This window comes from Equus caballus, chromosome 14 (genome assembly GCF_041296265.1).
Source record: "Equus caballus isolate H_3958 breed thoroughbred chromosome 14, TB-T2T, whole genome shotgun sequence".
Classification (NCBI taxonomy): domain Eukaryota; kingdom Metazoa; phylum Chordata; class Mammalia; order Perissodactyla; family Equidae; genus Equus; species Equus caballus.
Window position 1 is genome coordinate 86259490 of NC_091697.1, and position 22397 is coordinate 86281886.

At 33.5% G+C, this 22397-nt stretch overlaps 1 protein-coding gene across 2 annotated transcripts in view; it reads left to right on the forward strand.

The window, feature by feature from the left end:
* CHD1 (chromodomain helicase DNA binding protein 1) overlaps nucleotides 1-22397 on the forward strand; it is a 79645-nt gene that overhangs the window by 44240 nt on the left and 13008 nt on the right. The window contains exons 18-32 of one of the 2 annotated variants that reach the window (XM_023617929.2): nucleotides 2355-2426; nucleotides 2892-3041; nucleotides 5682-5830; nucleotides 6212-6308; nucleotides 6423-6518; nucleotides 8285-8461; nucleotides 11727-11887; nucleotides 13438-13479; nucleotides 14603-14733; nucleotides 15449-15587; nucleotides 15809-15959; nucleotides 16955-17077; nucleotides 17890-18018; nucleotides 18475-18735; nucleotides 19088-19228. In XM_023617929.2, coding sequence (XP_023473697.1) covers nucleotides 2355-2426; nucleotides 2892-3041; nucleotides 5682-5830; nucleotides 6212-6308; nucleotides 6423-6518; nucleotides 8285-8461; nucleotides 11727-11887; nucleotides 13438-13479; nucleotides 14603-14733; nucleotides 15449-15587; nucleotides 15809-15959; nucleotides 16955-17077; nucleotides 17890-18018; nucleotides 18475-18735; nucleotides 19088-19228 — 2019 coding nt within the window. The remainder of the gene's footprint in view (nucleotides 1-2354; nucleotides 2427-2891; nucleotides 3042-5681; nucleotides 5831-6211; nucleotides 6309-6422; nucleotides 6519-8284; nucleotides 8462-11726; nucleotides 11888-13437; nucleotides 13480-14602; nucleotides 14734-15448; nucleotides 15588-15808; nucleotides 15960-16954; nucleotides 17078-17889; nucleotides 18019-18474; nucleotides 18736-19087; nucleotides 19229-22397) is intronic. The other variant, XM_023617930.2, reaches the window with a different exon arrangement.

The following is a 22397-nucleotide window of genomic DNA, read 5'->3' on the forward strand; positions in this document are numbered from 1 at the left end:
AAATCTAAAGGGACAGCTTTCTGTATTAGGCTTTTAGTCTGAGGAAGGAAAAAAGAGAGCAATGCAATCCTTGTGAATGTTACCAGGACTCATGCAGATTCTGAACATTTATGTGCTCATAATTATTCTAGTGCATAGTTTGCTGAATAAAACTAGATGATTTTAGGGTAGATACCAGAGACCAAAATGGGCTTATATTTTATCTAGTCAATATTCATTTTGAAATTTATTCAGTATAATTAAAGTTCTTGTGGATGAGTTTTTTAATGTTAGAGTCAGGTGCTAGTCTCAGTACTTTACATCTAATAATTTATTTTATTTTATTCTTTTTTTCCTTTTTCTTCCCAAAGCCCCTGGGTACATAGTTGTGTATTTTTAATTGTGGGTCCTTCTAGTTGTGGCATGTGGGACGCTGCCTCAGCATGGCTTGATGAGCGGTGCCCTGTCCGCACCCAGGATGTGAACCTGCGAAACCCCAGGCTGCCAAAGTGAAGTGCGTGAACTTAACCACTCAGCCACAGGGCTGGCCCCCTCTAATAATTTATTTAGTCCTTACAACAGTTTTATGAACAGTGCCTGGAACATAGCAAACACAGTATGTACAGCTAGTAAATGATGTATATTTAGTGCAGGCAGTAAAAGAGAAGTAGAATTATAGTGATAAACCCCAACACACATAATCCCTGCTCTGTTGGAGGTTACAACCTGGTGTGGGAGATAGACGTTAAGCAGGTAATTACAAATAAATACAACATTACAACTCTGGTAGGTGCTGTGAAAGACAAGTGTTTGATGATATGAACGTGATTGAGAAATATGTAGTCATTTAGGGGAAAAAGTAGAAAGAGTACCATTGTTTGGGTTTTTTTTTTTTTTAAGATTTTATTTTTTTTCCTTTTCTCCCCAAAGCCCCCTTTTACATAGTTGTATTATATTCTTCGTTGTGGGTCCTTCTAGTTGTGGCATGTGGGACGCTGCCTCAGCATGGTTTGATGAGCAGTGCTATGTCCGCGACCAGGATTCGAACCAACGAAACACTGGGCCGCCTGCAGCGGAGCGCGCGAACTTAACCACTGGGCCATGAGGCCGGCCCCGTTTGGGTTTTTTTTTTAACGGCTTTATTGAGATACAATTTCCTTTCCATGCAATTCATCCATTTAAAGTGTACAATTCAGTGATTTTTAATATATTCACAAATACATGCAGCTGTCACCACAATTTTAGAATGTTTTCATTACCTCAAAAAGAAACTGTACCCTTTAAGTATCACCCTTTTCCCCCCATCCCCACCCCAGCCCTGTGTAGATTTGTTTTTAGATAAGCAACAGTTTATTGTTATAAGCAACAGTTCTCTGCCCCTATTACCTCCTCTTTCCCAGACCGCTTCCCGGAGAGAAACATTTTTAACATTCTTTGGTTTAGGTCATGCCTCAATAAATGATAGATCATTATTGTTTAAAAGTTTTTACTAATTGCAGTTTTTAGTGGGAAACAAAACACTATTTAAAATTTTTTTCGATATTGAACATCTGTTTTAGCTAGTGTTAGTAAGCACTTGATATATGTCAGCCACTGTGCTAAGTGTTTCACTTTGTTTTCACTGAATCCCTTGTATTCTATGAAGGAAGTACTACTGTTAGCCCATTTGCTGAGGAGGAAACTGATAAGAAGAAAAGTCACCTCACTTGCCCAAGGCATCCATGAATACTCAAGACACTCAGATCTGGGCTGTTTGACTAGAGCCTGCGGTGTCCCAGATCACTGATTGTCACTGATTAACCAGAGGGCCTTTGCTGGACCCCTCCCTCAGACTTTCTGGTTCAGTAGTTCTGGGATGGGGTTCGATAATTTACGTTCTTAAGTTGTCAGGTGATACTGATGCTGTTGGTCCAGTAACCATACTGGACTCAATAGGTGTTTTTTAAACTGTGGGCTGTAACCTAGTAATGGATCTGGGAATTGGTTTAATGGGTTGTACCAATATTTTAAAAAAATGAAATAAATTATAAAATATTGAGGGTATATCACAGTACATTGTATCATGAAACTTGCTTGGGGTATACAGCTGTGTTCTCATTCACATGTAAAATGTATTTCTTACACTGATTCTAAGGCAGAATGACGACAGTGCTGTTATTTACTATTAGGGAAAGCAGTCCTAGTGATTAAGAGCACAGACTCTGTAGACAGAATGCCTGGGCTTTGTTTTTCTGCCTAATAAATGCTTTTGACTCTTAACAGTCTTAGCAAAAGCAGTGCTGCATTTTCATACTTACTTAATTTTGTAATTGATTTTAATTCCTTTTAAAATTTTTGATTCTTTTATTGCAGTATTTTAATGTGTTTTATTCTAGAGATTAGATGGATCAATAAAAGGGGAGCTGAGGAAACAAGCTCTAGATCATTTTAATGCTGAAGGATCAGAGGTATGATTGCTTTTAAAATTGTAAATAAGTTGTCTTAGCCATTATTTTAGTCATAGTTGTAATTTGTTAAAAAAAAAAATCTTACCGGTGCTAGCCAGTTTTGACTTGCAAGTGAGGTTTTTAAGTCAGTATTCTACAGTAAATCTGAAGAATTTTGCCCTTTCTTATGAATACTTTTTCAGCATATGAGAGTTAATTTTCTTCAAACTGAATTAGCCCACTTTCATTTAGAATTCTTTTGAATTTGGTGTCTAGTATTCCCATATCTCTTTGTATTTTGGAGTCTTATTGATTGGTTTTGCTGGAGGTTTATGTATTTTATTAGTATTTTTAAAAACTACCTTTCAGTATTATTGGTAAAATACTTTTTAAGTTAAAAAAATCAGTTGTGAAATTCTCATATTGATCATCCAACGTCACAGTTAAGAAGAATTTAAAATCATGCCTATTTGTAATTCTTTACAGGATTTCTGCTTTTTGCTTTCCACAAGAGCTGGAGGTCTAGGAATTAATTTAGCCTCTGCTGACACTGTTGTTATATTTGATTCTGATTGGAATCCACAAAATGATCTTCAGGCACAGGCTAGAGCTCATCGAATTGGGCAAAAGAAACAGGTATTTTTTATTCCCCTTATTTTATTCTTTTAGAATCCTTTTTAATGATCAATAAGTGATTTGGTTTACCCTCCTGGTAAGATTGTTGGAACACAGTCATATTGCTGTTTAACAGATAGGATACTGAGGAGCTCAAATGTATCAGAATCACCTGGGAAGTCTGACAGAACTGAAATAACTATACTTAACTAGGATTATGCAGTCTCTTTTGATTATACGTTCTTTTTACAACTGTAGAGTACAATGTTTTGCATTTAATATATAAACTTTAAAATGTCTTCATTTGCTTATTTTAACTAAAGATTTTGCTTAGTACATTGCTAACTTTTTGTTAGCCTGTGTTTTTTATCCATGTGTGTACAAGATTCTCCATGCAAAAAAGCCATTCTTATGTTATAGTCTTTATACAGCTCTCTGTAACAGGCCTTGAGAAAAACCATTTGTCATCCTTTTAATGCCTTGGTCTTTGTATTTTAATTCATTTACCTCCATCTAAAGTAGTGTTGCTCAAACGTATCCAAAGCAGGAGATATGAACAAGTAGCACAAAAAGACTTAGCTCATTTATATTACCTTTTTAAACATTCATGTTTTCTACTGAAACATATATCCATAACTTAAAACTAAATAAATTTTTTACCCAAATAATTCTCATAAAACTATGCCTCATCAGGAATATATCATACATCATCTTATAATTTTTTTATATTCTGGAACAGCATTTCATACCCATAAGTGAAAGTTTGTATTTAGAGTAGTGGTTCTTAACTTCATCAGACCCAGAACCCGTTTTTATGAAAACTACCCTTAGAACCCTGTTTTCTATTTTGAAATGAATATGTGTCATTTGATAAGTCAGTCTAATGCCCTAACCATAATTTAGGCAAAAAAGAGACGTCTTTTCATGTAATGTATATTTCAATATATATCACTATACTGGGATATAAAAAATAAGTTTAGAGTTGAGAGAATAAGAGCAGGACTCATAAGTACAAAAGAACAAAAGAGCAGGGGTGCATTGGTGCGTAAAAGAATAAAAATTAGTATTAGGTTAGATAATAACAGACTTTTTGTACGTTGTAAAGAAAGGGAAACTTGAAGTAGGGATAACAACGTGCCAAGATAAATTACAGACTATCAAAGAGGAGAAAGTGAGGAAATGTGATATTTTCACAGGTGAGTTGGGTCTAATGTATATGTGAAGAGTCAAAATATCCCTCTCCCTGTGTTATGAATGAGATTGGGAATAGTGATTAATTGCACTGAACAGATGCCTCCTGTACTGAAATGCTCAACACATAGTGAGACTTACATTTCATTTATACTACTTAAAGACCTCTGCCACCACATTTTCTAGTTGGTGATAGAAAATAGAGGATTCATTAGGAGAAGAACCAATAAGACAAGATACTATAGAAAGTTATGTAGTAGACCTGGGAAAAGTATCTGAAAAAGATCGCAAAATAATGGCAATACCGATTTTTTTACCATTATGTTAAAAGGTTTTTTTAAATATAAACATGATATAAATATGAAATGCATTTTTATTATTAATGTTTCTTTAGATACATTCCTTATTATTTCATTATTAATGAAATATAGTAAGATTCCTGTGCTTCATGTACCTGCTATTTTAGCAGTATTTGGTTTTAAATCTGACAAAAAGGAGTCTCAGATCTCATGTTAATGTTAAATATTTGCATGCAACAACTACAGAATGAGTCGTCGTAGATGACTAATACAAATGAGTTTTATTGGTGATGCCAGTCAATATAAGCATTTGGCAACCACTTGATAAAGATGCAAATAAGACAATATCCAGTTATCTACTGATTTATACCATAGTTGAAATCCTGAAAAAATTAGTTTGTATTGTAACTTTGTAAAAATGCTTTTGTTTATATTAAAATAGAGTTAGAATTTAGACTCAAGATATTTAAAAAGGGTTTTTAAAAAACATTTTAAAGACTTGAAAGACAGAGGATAATTTTTCATTGTGCCAGAATGTCCAGTTTAATATAAAATGTCTAGTATCCCAGGTCCCTGCGCTCTAAATGCTGGTAAGCCCACCTAATTGTTGTGACAACTAAAACTGTCCCCATAACTTTTCAAAATATCCCTATATGATGGTACTATTTGATATAGAACCCAGACTGGCCTTGAGAAATAGGGCAAAATTACTACACATCAATTTTTGTCTATTTTGGAAAGCTTTCTTCTAATGAAGGGCATCATTAATTTAGGGAGTGGTTCAGAGAATTTTGGATTATGTGGAATGATGAAACATTAATCAGAATTGAGGGAACTGGTGTAAGGTTGTTGTAAGTTCAACATTTTTTTCCTTCTTTCCCAGCTAAAAAGATAATTTAAAAATTATTGTCATTCCTTAAAAAAAGAAAAGCAAATAAAATCCTCTATCCAAAATGCAAGAAGGAAGAGCATACCCTCAAAAGAATCTTTAAATTGGAGAAACGCAGCTTTAAACATTGCTATATGTTTTTTTATTTTCATTTTGCTTTTGACCAGTGAAAACTTCATTTAAGATAATCTTCAGTCTATTTACCAATATTTGGGCACTTCAGATTAGCAAAACAAATCTTGTTTTACGGCATTGTATGTTTCATCACATGTATCTTTACAGGTGAATATTTATCGCCTAGTTACAAAGGGATCAGTTGAAGAGGATATTCTTGAAAGGGCCAAAAAGAAGATGGTTTTAGATCATCTTGTGATTCAGAGAATGGACACAACTGGGAAGACAGTGCTACACACAGGTTCTGCCCCCTCAAGGTAGTTACTTTACTATTAAAAAAAAGTCATTTTAGAATCATAGCATACTCGTTTCTCTGAAATGTTATATACTGTGACTAGGTCATTGTACTATATTTAGTGTTGTAATTTTTTTATTTTTTTAAGCACTGGACTAATTTCTAGTCAAAGGCATACATTCAGTACCTGGTTTCACCACTCTAGTTTTGTAATCTTGGGCGAAGTCCTGTTAGGTTCTACGCTTCAAGTTCTTTAGTTTTAAAATGAGCATATGAATAGTACTTGACCTATCTTTGTTGTATAACTGTTGTAAAGGCGACTTTGTCAATAATTAATACAAGTGCTATGTTAAATTTTTAACTGTTAGTATGTAGTATTTTTATTTGTTTTTCCTGATTTTAGTTCTACTCCTTTCAATAAAGAAGAGTTATCAGCCATTTTAAAATTTGGTGCTGAAGAACTTTTTAAGGAACCTGAAGGAGAAGAACAAGAGCCTCAGGTAAAAATAACTTGCCTCAAAATGTGTCGTCTATTTTAAACTCTAAGTATGAAGTATACTTACTTTAAAATATATTAAAGTATATTTAAAATAAAGATTTCTTTCTGATTATAGGAAATGGATATAGATGAAATCTTGAAGAGGGCTGAAACTCATGAAAATGAACCAGGCCCTTTAACAGTAGGAGATGAATTACTTTCCCAGTTCAAGGTAGATTTTCTTTTTCTTTTTAATTTTTCTTTGTAGTTATATAAATTGAGAGGGACTGATTTTTTTTTTTGTCATTCAGTATTTTATTAAATATGTTCTTTAAGCACAATTAGCAAGATAATTTTTGTATAAAAATTTTTCTCCCTTATTCTGACAGAGCAGTAGCAACCTGATTTGAAAGGGACCAAATCATTTATGAATAGTTACATTTAGTGGGATTTGAAGTGCTGTTACTTCCTAATTAGCACCTACAGTAGTGCTTGGCAAATAGCATGTCCTCAGATATTTGGATAAGGAATGAATATGATCTGTTATTTAGATTTCCCCAACTGAAGGCTTTTAGATGATTTCTATTGTAGCAGTTTTTGACATTAGGTTAATTTAAACAGTGTCACAACTAAGAAAACTCAAGTAGATCAGTCAAAGTAAGCAATAAGCTCCTATTAATACTTATAAATACCCCTGGTTTGGTGAAGACTAAAAGGTTGCAAGGAGTCCTAAAGCAACACAAGTCAGCTGACCCCATAGAGTAAGTTGTGTGCCAGTTGTTTAGTATAAAGAAGCAGGTTTCTCTATATCCTAGCCATTTTCTACAAGCTAAGATTTTTGAGGATTAATTCAGTTTATGTCATTTGTTCATTCAGCAAATTTGCGTTGAGCACCTCCAACGTGCCACACACAGGGATAGAGCAGTGAATAAACTTGTGTAATTTTAATGGATCACTCTGGCTGTAATGTGGAGGATATACTACAGAAAGGCAAGAGTTGAAGCAGGGGGATAAGTTAGAAGACTATTTCAGTCATCCTGACCAGAGGTGAAGGTTTCTGGAACTGGCACTCACTCTGCGTGTGATGTAATTCGTTCTTTTTCTTTACATCAAGTTATACTATTTGCTTTTAATTTGACTATTTGGCAGTTTGAAAAAAGTCACTGATAAGTTACCTAGAGTAAATACTGATTATTTTTATACGAGTGAGTTGATACTCATACACAGATTCCTTTAAGGCTGTCAACACATTTAAATGACAGACATGAGAGAATAAACACTACATTTTAGCCCTGTTCCTTATGTGGCATAAGCCTAGTTTTCTTGTCTTCGTCCAATTAACTATAAGTTTTAATGTACTAATATTGGAAGTTAGCTTTAATGAGCGTTTTCTTTATACCAGACTCTGCACAATTCCTTAAGTGTATTATCTTACTTCCTCACAAAAGTAAGTGTGCTGTTACTATCCCCTTCTTTTGGAGATGAAGAAACTAGGGTTTACGGAACCTAAATAAATTTATCTATGGTCTCAGAGCTCTTTATGTCTTGTCAGTAGCTCTCTGGGTACTATTTTTATGATCATAAAAATTAGAATATTGAATTGCTCTATAGCACCTGGTAGTTAATGGACTGGTGTGGTACTTTCTGCAGAAGGGGATTTAGCATGTTACTACTATAAATTACTTTGTTGTTCTGTTGACGTCCTCTCATTCTGTTGTAGTAATAATTTTGTTGAGCAGCAAGGCAAAAGAGAATCGTTCTTGAAAGAGAATTCTTAGACCTCATTTGGTTTGATCTACATGGTCTAATGAAGAAATGAACTTAGATAGTTTAGTAGTCATAATTGGTTTAATCCATAGTCATATTCAGTATCCTGAGGATATTTAAGTTTTATTGTCTTATTCTAGTATGCCACTTACTCTCTCCCTAAAGAAGAAAAATATGATTTAAGAATGAGTTCTTCAGTGCTTATTTTGTTAAAATTCTGGAATTTATCAGGTTGCCAACTTTTCAAATATGGATGAGGATGACATTGAGTTGGAACCCGAAAGAAATTCAAAGAATTGGGAAGAAATCATTCCAGAAGATCAAAGAAGACGATTAGAAGAGGAGGAAAGACAAAAAGAACTTGAAGAAATTTATATGCTCCCAAGAATGAGAAACTGTGCAAAACAGGTGACTTTCTAATTGAAAAGATACTTCTGTAATTTAAGAGTATTCACACCTGTGCTGATCTTTTTTTTGGTTATGAGAGCAGTTGGTACATAGTTTTCTTTTCTTGTAATGTCTTCATCTGATTTGATAATGTTTGCCTCATAAAATGAGTTGGAAAGTGTTCCTTCCTCTTCTGTTTTTGGGAAGAGGTTGTGTGGAATTGCTATTATTTCTTCATTGAAGATTTGGCAGTATTTGTCAGGGAAACCATCTAGGCCTGGAGTTTTCTTTGTTAGAAGATTTTTTGAGTATAACTTCAATATCTTCTGTAAATATAGAACTATTCAGAATATCTGTTTCTTGGGTGAGTTCGTTTCTTTTAAGGAATTTATCCGTTTTATATAAGTTGTTAAATTTATGGGCATAAAGTTATTCATAATGTCCCCTTATCCTTTTAGTGTCTATTGAATATTTAGTGATTCCTCTCTTTTCATTCCTAATAGAGGTAATTTTTTTCTTGATCATTCTAGCTTAAGGTTAATTTTTTTCTTCTTTTCAAAGAAACCACTTTTTATTTTCATTGATTTCTGCTCTTATTAAAATTTCTTCCCTCTTGCTTTTGCTTTAATTTGCTCTTTTTTTAGTGTCTTAAGGTGTGGGGTTGGGCCATTGAATCAAGATATTACTTTTCTAATATTAGCATTTAATGCTACAAGTTTCCTTTTAATAAGCACTGCCTTTTCTGAATCTCCTAAATTTTGATATCTGTTGTTTTCCTTTTCATTCATTTAAAAATATTTTCTAATTTCCCTTGTGACTTCCTCTTTCACCCATAGATTTTTTTGGAGGTGTGTTGTTTGATTTCCAAATATTTCTAGTTTAATTCTGTCATGGTCAGAGAGCATACCTTATGTGATTTGAATTTTTAAAAATTTCTTGATGTTTATTTTATGGCCCAAATGAACAAAATAATCAGATTTTTAAATAATGGTAACAGTATAATGCCAAGCTATATTGGATCCTGCAGCAAAAGGACAAAAACCTTAATACTAGATTTTTTTACGTTAACTTTTGTTTTGTAGAATATTGCATTACAAGATGATTTGTCTTGATTACTGAGTTTTCTGGTGCCTCCTTAAATTTTGAGTCTGAAGCAAGTGAGGGACTTGCCTCACCTTCATCCTTGTCCTGCTACCCTTCCCCCAGGGGTAGAGTTTTTGTTGTTGTTATTGTTTTTATTGAGGTCATAACACTTTGTAACGTTGTGAAATTTCAGTTTTACATTATTATTTGTTAATCACCGTACGTATGTGCCCCTTTACCCTTTATGCCCATCCCTAACCCCCTTCCCATCTGGTAAGCACTAGTCTGTTCTCTTTGTCCATGTGTTTGTTTATCTTCCACATATGAGTGAAATCATGTGGTGTTTGTCTTTGTCTGGTTTGTTTTGCTTAACGTGATAAGGGTTGAGTTTTTTGTTTTCCTTTTCTTCTTCTACAACCATATCAAGTCTTCACCTGTGCCCTCAGTTCAGTAGATAAGAATGGTCTGGCAAGGTTTCCTGCCTGTCTCATCAAAGGTGACTACTCCCATTCTCCAGGCCTGTACCCCAAAGGAAAGTTTTCTCTCATCTTCCACCCTGCTTCCAGTCTTTCTCCTGAACACCTGGTGGAGAAGTGCCTGAGGGCAGGTGCAGGTCCTATGTCTTTGGTTCCCAGGGATCCTATACTCTCCTGGTAGCCCACACTCAGCCTTTAGAAAATTGTAGCCAGCTTCCTCCTACCTGCTCATATGGTACTTGATGTCTACCATTCATGCTCTTCACAGGTGAGCCAGCATTCAAGTCCCATCTCTTCTTACAAGATGCTATATTTCCTTATATTTTAGACTACTAGATTGCTTTGTGATTTTGATGCATTTAAGAAAAGTTAAGATTTTGTAGATTAGATCTATTGTTAGAGTGGGAGCAGCCTACCAACTGTCTACATCCTAGCAAAAAGGAAGCCAAATAATGTGTTTGGCCTGCAAGTGACCATGTATGTAGTTCCTTGTTCATATTTACTTCTTTAAACCCCATAATAGTTTCCTTGTATAGTGCATGGGAGGCACAGCATTATATTAGATCTTGTGAATGGATGAGAAGAGGTTAGAATGAGGAAGAACTGAATACCATCCTTGACTTTCACTTAATTTTCAGCATATTAGGAATTTAGAATATGTACTGAGACTTTGTAAAATAATTCCAAAGACTTACAGAAAATATGTTTTGATGCATCTCTTAAAGAACTCTAATGGATGTTACAAATAGGCTTTTATGTAGGTTCAGCTGGCCTTTTTCTCTTTTAAATATTTGGTCAGCCTAATTAGAATACCCATAAGTAGATATTTAGGAGAACAGAAAAAAATGACACATAGTCAATCTGTCCACCTGGAGATATCACTAGTAATAATATTTTTATGGTGTACGTAATTCCAGTATTTTGTTTAATACATGTCATTTGCCAGATTTAATGGAGTCATATTTGGAACTTTCTTTCTTCCCTTTGACAGTATATAATGAATGTTAATTATTCTATAGCACAATTTTTAATGGCTTCTTAACTTTCCATTGTCTAGATTATTTGTCCATTCTCTTTTTTGATGAACATGTAAATTGCAATTTTTTTTTACTTTTATGATATAAATTATTTTATTGGCCAGTGTTTCTTCACATTTCTGATCTCAGGAAAAATGCCTAGGAGTGATGTTGCTCTGTCAGCAGAATCATAGTTTTTAAAGCTTTTGATATAGTATTGCCAAATTGCCTTCTGTTCCAGTTTAAATACTGAGCAGAGTTGTATGACTGTCCATTTTTTGTACCATTACCAATGTTGGCTATTATTGCTTAGTTGATATTAGTCAAGTTGATGGATTAAAAAAAGAATTGTGTTTCTTTGTTACTTCACATTTTAAAAAATTTGTCAGTGAGGTTGTATAATTCTGTGTTTATGTTATTTGATTGCTTGTTAATAACCTTTCTCATATTTTTACAAAAGGACAATGGGTGTTTTCCTCCTGACTTATAAGAATGCATTAAATATTAAGGCTTTTAATAACTCTTTGTCATTAACATGCTATATTTTTCTTTTGTTTGCTTCCATAATTTTGTTTGTAGAACATTTTTGACATATAGGAGAACATCTAAATTTGTTAATTCTGTCAAGCTCTCCTCTTAGAGTATTTTTTTAAGCTCTTTCAATAGAAGGCTTCTTTAAGGTGGGGTAAATTTTTTGTTTTCAAATTCCAGATTAGTTTCAATGGAAGTGAAGGGAGACGCAGTAGAAGTAGGAGATACTCTGGATCTGATAGTGATTCGATCTCAGAAAGGAAAAGGCCAAAGAAACGTGGAAGACCACGGACTATCCCTCGAGAGACTATTAAAGGATTTACTGATGCAGAAATTCGGCGGTAAGAGACTTCAGACCATTTTACTTCAACTTGCTTTTGTTGTAATAGGTTGAAACTAAAATGTGGAAATCCCATAATTATTATGATGAAAGTTTTAGAGGAGGCAAATATATAATTTTATAGGGACTGTGTGGTTCCGCTTTTGGGTGTTCATTATTACTATGAAAAAAACTAAGTTTGAGGGGCTGGCCCCGTGGCGGAGTGGTTAAGTTCGCACGCTCCGCTGCAGGCGGCCCAGTGTTTTGTTGGTTCGAATCCTGGGCACGGACATGGCACTGCTCATCAAACCACGCTGAGGCAGCGTCCCACATACCACAACTAGAAGGACCCACAACGAAGAATATACAACTAGGTACCAGAGGGGCTTTGGGGAGAAAGAGGAAAAAATAAAATCTTTAAAAAATAAAAAAAAGAAAAAGAAAAAAAAAGTTTGACATCTAATCTTTGCACATTATTTACTTATTGTTAATTTATTCAGACTGCTAAATTTTTTTTGGTTTTATTAATGTGGTTCAGAATAGTGGCCCTTTTGAATAATGAATGTTTATTTCAGTACATGAGATTTATTTATTAAAAATTTTCATTGTATTTATGACTCCCAGCATTACTATTTTTGTGTGGGAAGTTTCATATTTTCCTACTTTTTTTAACACTGAGATGATTTGCTTTTTGAAAGTAACCATGTTAAAAGCATTTCTCCGTCAAGCTAGGAATCGACATAAGATTGGCCATGCAGGGAAGTTGTAGTTTTCTTTCAAAATATATTTGTTTGTATAGTCAGATTTATTTAAGGAGAATGGGATAACAGCTTATTTTTGTGTATGTAATATTTTTGCTTATGAAGTTTGTAAAAAGGTTGTTCATTGTTGTGTTTTGAGAGTTTTTTGTTTCAAGTCATTGTAACTCTTTTCTTTTAAATCATAGACCTGACTGATAAAGTTCTTCCTCATTCTTTCTACCAGAAAACTAAATACACTCTTAGATTTAATTAAGGGTGCTTTTATGACCACCTGATTTGCTGGACTTTCTGTCTTTAGTTGAAGAAGCATTTCAACTTCTGCTTTTTCTGGATATTTCCCCTCATCCATCAACCACTTGGGTAGCTTTGTTCTTAAGTAAAACTTTTATTTTCCATTGTTGGTATAATACCACACATCTGAATTAAAGCTATATTCAGTAAACATTTATCAACACTTGGAATGTGAGGAGGTGTAATATGATTGATAATTCTGGAGACACTTCCTGTGCTAGCCTTGAACCTTTTTTATCTTGTGAAAAAAATAAAATAATTTCTAAAATAAAATTTAGCTTCTATTGTTTTATTTATATTGGTTTCTAAATGTCATCTTGGGTGTTAAAATATGTCTTGTCTTGGTATATCTTAACCTTTTAATATTTTTGTTTCTAGCATAGTTTATTCATTTTTGTTAGTCCCTTGAATTAATTTTTGCACTAACAAGTATTTTCTTATTTTTATACATTGATAAATATATCTATTATTTAATGGATAATTAAGCCCACATTTAAACCAAGCAATTATTTTCTGTTAGGTTTATCAAGAGTTACAAGAAATTTGGTGGCCCCCTGGAAAGGTAAATACATTTATCATTCTCATAGAATTATTGAATGTGTTATTTGCTGTCAGCTTTATTTATTTATACTAATATTCAGTTTAGCTACTTTGTTAAATTTGCTTTAACAGTATAGTTACTCTGTAGAAAGCAAATTTCAAATAGACTTTTCTGAAAGGTTTTTGTACTATCCTTAATTTTTTCTAGTCTCTAAAATTTTATCTACAAATAAAGTTTTCTATACAATGCATGTCTATAAATTACTTTGCATTTTTATAATTATAAGGTACTTTTCAAATACTGGCTCATTTTTTCATCACAAAGTTCTAAAATCCTTAGAGATTTATCCTTAGAAAAGTTGAGTTGCTAACCTAGCCTTTTGACTTAAAGACCGGTTCTGTTTTCCCTTACTAGGGGAATTTCGTGAAGTTTTCCTAATTATAGCTTTGTTTACACAAACTATTAAAATTCAAATTGTCAAGTCAGGTTTTTTTGAAGTTATTAGTTAATCTCAATAGTTGTTGGTGATTTGAGTATTCTTTTGTCTTTTGTTGTGGCAAACCCACTGAGTATAGAGTGGCAAAAGACTCACATTGGTTTAATTTTATTTTTTCTCCCCAAACTCTTCTCTTAAGATAGAGGTATTTTCTGTTTTATTTTGAGACGACTTGCATGAAATACAATGGAATACTTTCATAATTATTTTAGATGATGAAAAAATGTTTTGAACATTAATCATTATTCATATTATTTACTCAGTGCATAGTAATAAAAATTATATAGCTTTAATCTTAATATCTTTTCATTTATAATTATTATGATACTTTACCACCTCCTTTTGAACTCAAGATTCAATCAGTTATGAAAAGCTTTTATAGAATTGTTACATAATCTTCAAATTTGGAGCATACCATTTGCTCTGCAATGAATTGGTCAACTTTGTTATCTTTGAATGTATAAATGAATTTTTTTCCCCGCCTAATCATCCTGGTTCTTAGGTGTCTTGTGCCAGTTATGTGAACTAGAATTTGTAGATCATGCAATAGTTACTTGTAGAGCTTAAGATAGAGTGAAACTTGGTCTGTCTTATATGACTCTACTTTATTCTGCATATTTACCTGAAAAATGTATTATTTTATTACAGATTAGATGCAATTGCTCGAGATGCTGAATTAGTTGATAAGTCAGAGACAGACCTCAGACGGCTAGGAGAATTGGTACATAATGGTTGCATTAAAGCTTTAAAGGATAATTCTTCAGGAACAGAACGAACAGGTAATATTAAAATGAGAGGGGTTTTAAGAGAGATAAATAGAAGTTTCAAAATATGCTTTCCTTGAGTTAGGTAGGTACTGTCTCTTAAGTTACCTATTCATCAGTCTTAAAGATGTTGTATAAAACAAAGCAAGGCCATTCCTGGGTAATAGGAAATGGGGAACAGAATTGTATTATCGAAGGCAGTAGAATCTATCTACCTGATGTATTCTGGCTGGGAGATATATCAGGAATTATGGTTAGTTCTACTTTTTAGTATAGATGACTGGGAAAAGATTATAAGCATACATATGTGATGTTGGTTTTGGGCCTAGTTACTTCATTATAATTACTTTACACTTCATCTACCTAAATAGAAATATTTAGAGAAGATTTAGTAATGAGGTGTACTGGAAAAAAATTTTATTAGAACTGTTACTTAGAGGCTGATAGTATTAATAGATGGATATATCTTGTGCAATTGATAAAACACTTAATTACGTGAAAGGCTTTTTGTGAATCCACATCTGCTATATTATAGTCACTATTGTGTACTGAAATACTTGTGAAATTCAAGGTTTTTCAGCAAGCCTCCCCTTGATAATATAAATAAATAACACTTATTAATGTAGGTACATAAGTAATACTTACTAATGTAAGTAAAAGCATATGTTATTTTGTATTTTGTAGAATTATGTATTTTATACTTTTTTACACTCTTTTAAAAAAAACTAAGGTGGTAGACTTGGAAAAGTGAAGGGTCCAACATTCCGAATATCAGGAGTACAGGTGAATGCCAAACTAGTCATCTCCCATGAAGAAGAATTAATACCATTGCACAAATCCATTCCTTCAGATCCAGAAGAAAGAAAGCAGTGAGTTATTTACTTTCTCCATTGTAAAATATTTATGGTTATTCAATAATTTAAATATGAATATATGTTAAAGATTTTTATGTTACTGGCTAGTTTGAATCAAATAGTTTTAAAAATAAAGCGTAATATTTTGAAATTCTGATGACTCAAATGTGTTTTTCAAAATTAATTTTTAATAAGGCAATTATAAACTTGACAGTGGTTATTAACTTTAATGCTAGGTATACTATCCCATGCCACACAAAGGCAGCTCATTTTGATATAGACTGGGGCAAAGAAGATGATTCCAATTTGTTAATTGGTATCTACGAGTATGGCTATGGAAGCTGGGAAATGATTAAAATGGATCCTGACCTCAGTCTAACACACAAGGTATGTATATATTTCAGGATTCTATTGACTATTATAATGTTGAATTTAATTTTTGCCTTTAAATTATGTTAGATGTAAACTCAACTTGAGAGTCAGGAAACCAAGGCTCTAGCTAGCTGTGTGTCCTTGGCTTCTTTAGAATCTTGTTTTTATGAAAGGATTGACTTTAAATGATCTCTGAGATTTCGCTTTACTTCTGAAATTATATTTTTGTTATTAAGGCATAGGTATATTTTTCTTCGTATTATTAGGTTAAAAGTAAATTTCTCATTCCATCATTAACTATATTATTGAAGGGCAAAAAAGGATTCTGTAATCACTTCAAATTTTTTTTTAATATCAAACAGTGTTTAGAATTTTTGGTGATTTGACGCTAGCACACTAGCTAAAATCATTTCTTTGCCTAGAATGGAAAACCTGGAAGCATTGCCTTATTCTTAGTATTTAAAAGTTATCTTTCTATATTTTACTTCTTCACAGACAAACGGGAAGCTTCAGATATTGATGCTCTGTCATTTGCTACTATGAAGCAAAACTTAAATAGTTTAGATTCCCACTTTAAAAGTTTCCTCACAATGAATGCTTTGGGTCATCTTCTAGATAGATGATACTTTGTATTCTAGGAATTTTTGTATACATTATAGTTAGTATACTGTTATTGAGTGAGGAAGGAAATCTAAGAATACTGTGATGTTTAATAACACTGGATGCTAAATACACTATTGTATATTTAAAAGAAATTTCTAACCTCACACGTCGAATTCTCATTTCTTGTGTGTTTATTTAGAATTCATTCCCAGGAAAATTAAGTCTTTGGCCGTGCCAAAGGTATAAAAAATTGTAATTTGCATTCTAAGTTGTTTATTCTTAAAATTTTAAGAATTGTGACATGTTAGTGAATTATATATATTTTTTTAAATGGGTAAGCATTTTTTAGCCAATAAATTTCTCACGTTATTTATTAAAGACAACCTGAAAAATTAATTACTTTTCAGATTCTTCCAGATGATCCTGATAAAAAACCACAAGCAAAACAATTGCAGACACGTGCAGACTACCTCATCAAATTACTTAGTAAAGATCTTGCAAGAAAAGAAGCTCAGAGACTTTCTGGTGTAGTAAGTTAAAATTTGGATGCTTAAGGGCAGTTTACTTTTCAGTAAGATAATTCTGGTGTACTAAATCACCATAGACATCTGTGATTAATATGAGCTTATAGTGTATTTTTCTGTAATTTAGTAGCTTTAATTGAATATGGTAATATTTTGCCTCCAGTTATCTGAGCATTGGTGGTAAAACTGGTGAGTCATGTTTTTAGAAGTGGGATCCTAGTTTTTTTCTAGTATTTGGAGAGGAAGTCAGGGCAGCTTGTTTAGAATGCAGTGCTTTTTGAGAGGTCAAGCCTCTTGCTGTTTTATTTGGAGACATTGGAGAGCAAGAGGGACGGCATTAAAGATCACTGAGCTTATTGATGAGGGGGCTCCAAAAAAGTGGGAAAAGACACTAAAAGAGAGGTGATTGGAAACTATAGTAACATTTAAAAGTTTACCCATGACCATAATGTCAATAACTACCTTTGTAGCATTAAAAATAATTTCTAGTGCTATCTTTGGCAGCATCAAATTTAGTTGAAGATGATAATAATTTAGGAAGGTGAAAAGCCCTCCATTTCTCTCTACTTCTGCTTTAATCATTTTTTAAAGGAGTAATTAATTATAGTTGGTTAGTATTTATTATTCACGTTAATATGTATTTGATTCATTAAGTTGTATCACTTTTGTTGACTTTCTAAGATTAGTGTAGCTTGTTACCAATAAACTAAGGATTGGGTAGGAATATGTGTTCTTTTAGCTTTTAGACTTAGTATTTAGGAAGGTTTTCTTTTACTGAAATCTGTGGAGTTGGTTAAAATAAAAATAATTATTTTTAGGGAGGTTCAAAGAGGAGAAAAGCAAGAGCTAAGAAGAATAAAGCAATGAAGTCTATAAAAGTGAAAGAAGAAATAAAGAGTGATTCTTCTCCCCTACCCTCAGAAAAGTCTGATGAAGATGACGATAAGGTAAGAATGTGTTTTAGAAAAGCAATCTGTTATGTGGAAAGGGACATGGCATGTTTTACTTTACATTTGAAATTTGCACTAAGTCCGAAAATTTTACTTTTAGATACTGACGTTCTTTTTTATAGTTCATTATGTAGCCTCGTTTACACAACAGAATTCTACCCATCCAATAGAATATTACATATCACTAGAGAGATAGAACAAAGGTCCTTCCTTTTCAAACATTTGCCATTCAAATGAGGTTCTGTCTCCTTTAATTTTATTCTGAATTTTGAATGGGACTGGCTTACCTTAGTTTTTATAGGAAGATAAATGTTGCGTGTATCGTTAATAATGGGATTCTGGGTTATTTCTTTCAGAATCCACATACATGCAATCTATAGTCATGCAAAGAAAAGAAGTTAGTCTTTGTCAAGATTTGGTTAGTAATCCATTGGCCATACTTGCACTTTCCAGGATGAGATCACTTCTGTGAAACATCCAAATAAAAAAATTAAAACAGAAAGAGACAGTGAAGAAAAACCTGAGCCAGATGTTTGTATAAAGAAGGAACCAGAAGAAAAGAGGGAAGCAAAAGAAAAGGAGAATAAAAAAGAACTTAAAAGGGAGATAAAAGAAAAAGAGGATAAGAAAGATATAAAGGAAAAAGATTTTAAAGAAAAGAAAGAAAAAGTAAAAGAAGCTATGCAGAAAGAAAAAGACATAAAGGAAGAAAAGGTATGCAAATCGTAATATAAAACTTTAGAAAGTGACACAATCAGCATATTTACATTTTAGGAGAATAAATGCCTATCAGCCCAAATTAGTCTGAATAACTCAGTTCTTTAAAAATACATGTGCGTATCTAGTAGAGGAGAAAAATCCTTTTTTAAATGTGTTACCTATAGGGTAACATTACAGAGTCACTTTATTTTTGGTTTCCCCAAATAAAATTGGGAGAAAGATAAAATAGATAAGAATATTAAATGAATAAACAATTGTAGAATAAAGTGAGACAGCAACTGTTTTCTGGAAGTATAATCATTGTGCCTTTGTTGTTGTTGGATTTTTGTTTTCTTTTTTTCTTCAGTTGAGTGAATCCAAGTCTGATAGCAAGGAAAGATCTAAGAAATCTTCAATGTCGGATGCTCCAGTGCATATCACTGCAAGTGGTGAGCCAGTTCCCATATCTGAAGAATCCGAAGAGCTGGATCAGAAGACATTCAGCATTGTAAGTAGTAGACTTGCTGGTTATTACTAATAATTCATATAATGTTTTGTTTAAATTTTAATTTCATCTTTTGGATCTTTTAATTTAGACATGTATTTGAATTTGATAGAACTGCCATTCAGATTGATAGAAGGAATAGATTTAAATTTTGAATATAATATCTTAAATTTAGAGTCAGCTTGGAAAAACTTCTCTTTTTTTCTGCTTTTTCTCCCAAGATCCCCCCAGTACATAGTTGTATATTTTAGTTGTGGGTCCTTGTAGTTGTGGTATGTGGGATGCCGCCTCAACATGGCCTAATGAGTGGTGTCATATCCACGCCCAAGATCCGAACCAGTGAAACCCCAGGCCACTGAAGTGGAGCGCGCGAACTTAACCACTGGGCTACGGGGCTGGACCCTGGAAAAACTTAAAGACTTTAAGGAGAGGCATTTAGGGAGTACTGGGAGTGAACTTTTTTCTTCCAGCTTTAGAATTTTAAACTTTTCAATTCCTGAACCCATTATCTATATAACAGTGCTTCTTATCTACATTGAACGACTAGCTTCTTTTCCAGTCTTTTACAGACCAAGCCTTTTAGAAAATACAATAAAAATGAAAAGTGAAAATGTTTTGCTAGAAAAGTGAAAATAAAAAAAATAGATACAGAATACAAGCTCTGATGTTTTATTAGTAGATTCAGTAGCATAAAATTTATACCATCAAATTGATACATAGATTTCTAAATTTTCTGTACCTATCCTGTTGTGGGCTGGCATAGGTTCGTAGACCACACTTTGAATAACACTAGTCTAAAATACACTGATTTTAAATGCTACTGTGCTTTTATGTTCATCAAAGTTAAGGGAACATCTTTCTTGGCCTTTTTCCAAACGGTTTATGTATTGGATATAATCAGGAACCCAAAGTGGTCTCAACTGTGAAATTAATTGTGATATAAATTATGAGGAAAACTTTATAATGAGGTTGCAGTGTGGGAAAGCAGTATGGGTAGTGGCTGAGTGTACTGGCTCTGGAGCCGGAGTGCTAGTAGTAGGAAAGTATGAGAATCAGTGAGTTGATACATGTAAAGTTTTTGGAACAGTGCTGTGCTCTAAAAATTGGTCGTGGTTGTGGGAGATGTTGTTACGGAATTCAGACGTGCCAGCAGATTGCTAGATGACCAAAATGCCAGGTATAGAGCACAATCAGGAAGGAGTAATTTAGAGAAAAAAGACTGAATAATATGAGACAGGTAAGAATTATCAGAGCTTGAAAAAGAAATATATAATTACAGGTAGCAACTGAAGGGAAAATTTATAGTCTATATATAAATGATACATTTATATATAGTTATAGAATGCACAAGTATATTTAAATACATATTCATATAAGAATATTTCGTCTTTAGAGATTTCTCGAATCTGAATCTTTTATACTGCTTGGAGCTATTAATATCCTTCTGTCACTTGTTAGACTTGGGTATAATCTTAAGTCACTTTTATCACTGATATTAATCAAATGCTATACTTGGCAGATGAAAATTTTCACCTTCTAAAATTGTTTGTTTGGCCTACTATGCTGTTCTAGATCCCCAGTCACCTTCTTGTCCCATGTTTTCCTATTTTGTGTGCTGTCTAGACAGTGTTGATTAATGTACCTGTTTATTCATTTCCTACCGTTTCCATGACATGCGCTAATATAGCTTCAGATATTTTTCATGGTCTTTAAAAGAGTTCTTACCACGATTTTCTTGTATGCTCACTCTTAGCTGTTGGCATCCCTTCAATCCTTAAGAATATGGGAACATTTAAAGCAAGCTACTCTTGCTCCTGCCTTCCATCTTATTTACTCAAACTCTATCTTATCTCTGGACTGTCATTGTTATGTCTTCTCCAGGTTCACATGCAGAGATTCCTCAGCAACTTTTTAAGGCTAACCTTTCTGTTTGTGACCTCGATATTAATCTAGCCTCTCTATCCATTTTCTATTGATTGTTTTACCCTCTCTGTTTTGGGTGGGAGTGGGGGGAGTTTTGGTGTGCTTTTGCTTGAGCCGCTCCCCCTGCTTTACCTGCTCCGTTACTGAGTTAGGTGAAATTGCAGCTCTTGCCTCTTTTCTTTGCCCACATTTTCTCCTTAGCCTTCTTACTTGTTTGTATAACTGCTGAAATGGAAAATTTCCATTTGTGCCCCATGCACAAGTTTCTTCTCCATTAACCTACATAAATGATCTTAAAATCTCTTGTACTATGGAGAGGAAGAATGGAATAGGTTTAAACATGGACTCCAGAGCCAGACTTTCTGAGCTTGCATGATTAGGATTTTACTGCTATATAAAAAGTTTACTTGGGAATAGTTCCAATTATTAAGAAATTGAGTGACCTTTTCTCAATATTTATTTTCCTTGACATATTTGCTTCATTTCACAGCTCTTGAGTTTCCTTGTGTCTTATTGATTTGTCTTCCTAAATATCCGTATAATTTAGTAGTCAAGAGAGAGTGCAGAATTTGAGGTCAGACCTAGGTTTGAGAGATGTCATTTCATTCTAAGCTTCAATTTCTTCTATAAAAGAGAGTATATAGTATCGCAAAGGTTTATTGTCACAATCAAATGAGGTGCATTTAAAGCAATGCATAGCCTCTGGTACCTAATAAGTGCTTTATAAATGTTAGTTCTCATTGCTCAATACCCATCTTCAGGCCTTGCCCTTAGCATAGGTTTTAGTCATCACTCTCTCTCTTTTTCCTCCACTCGCATTCAGTCAACGAGCAGACTTTATTGGCTCTACTACACTGGTCAAGCCACAGCCATTTCTTTCCTCGATTATTTTAATAGCTTCATAGCTGTTTTCACTCCTTCTACCCTTCCCATCTCACCCTTTACTCTCTTCATACCCCAGTTTATACTCCACACAACCACCAGAGTGATAATGACTGTTATAAGGGGAATAAAGTCACCCCATGTTAATTTTCTGCTTAAAACCCTCGATTGGCTTTCCCTCTTATTTAGGATAAAAGATTCATAGCAATGGCCTAAAAGATATAGCACCTGATTTACTCCCATTATCTCCTGCTACTTCCTTCATTCAGTTGGTTCCAGCCACACTGGACATTTGTTCTTGCTCTTCCCTCTGCTCAAAATGGCTTACTTTTGGGGCTGGCCTGGTGGCACAGTGGTTAAGTTTGCA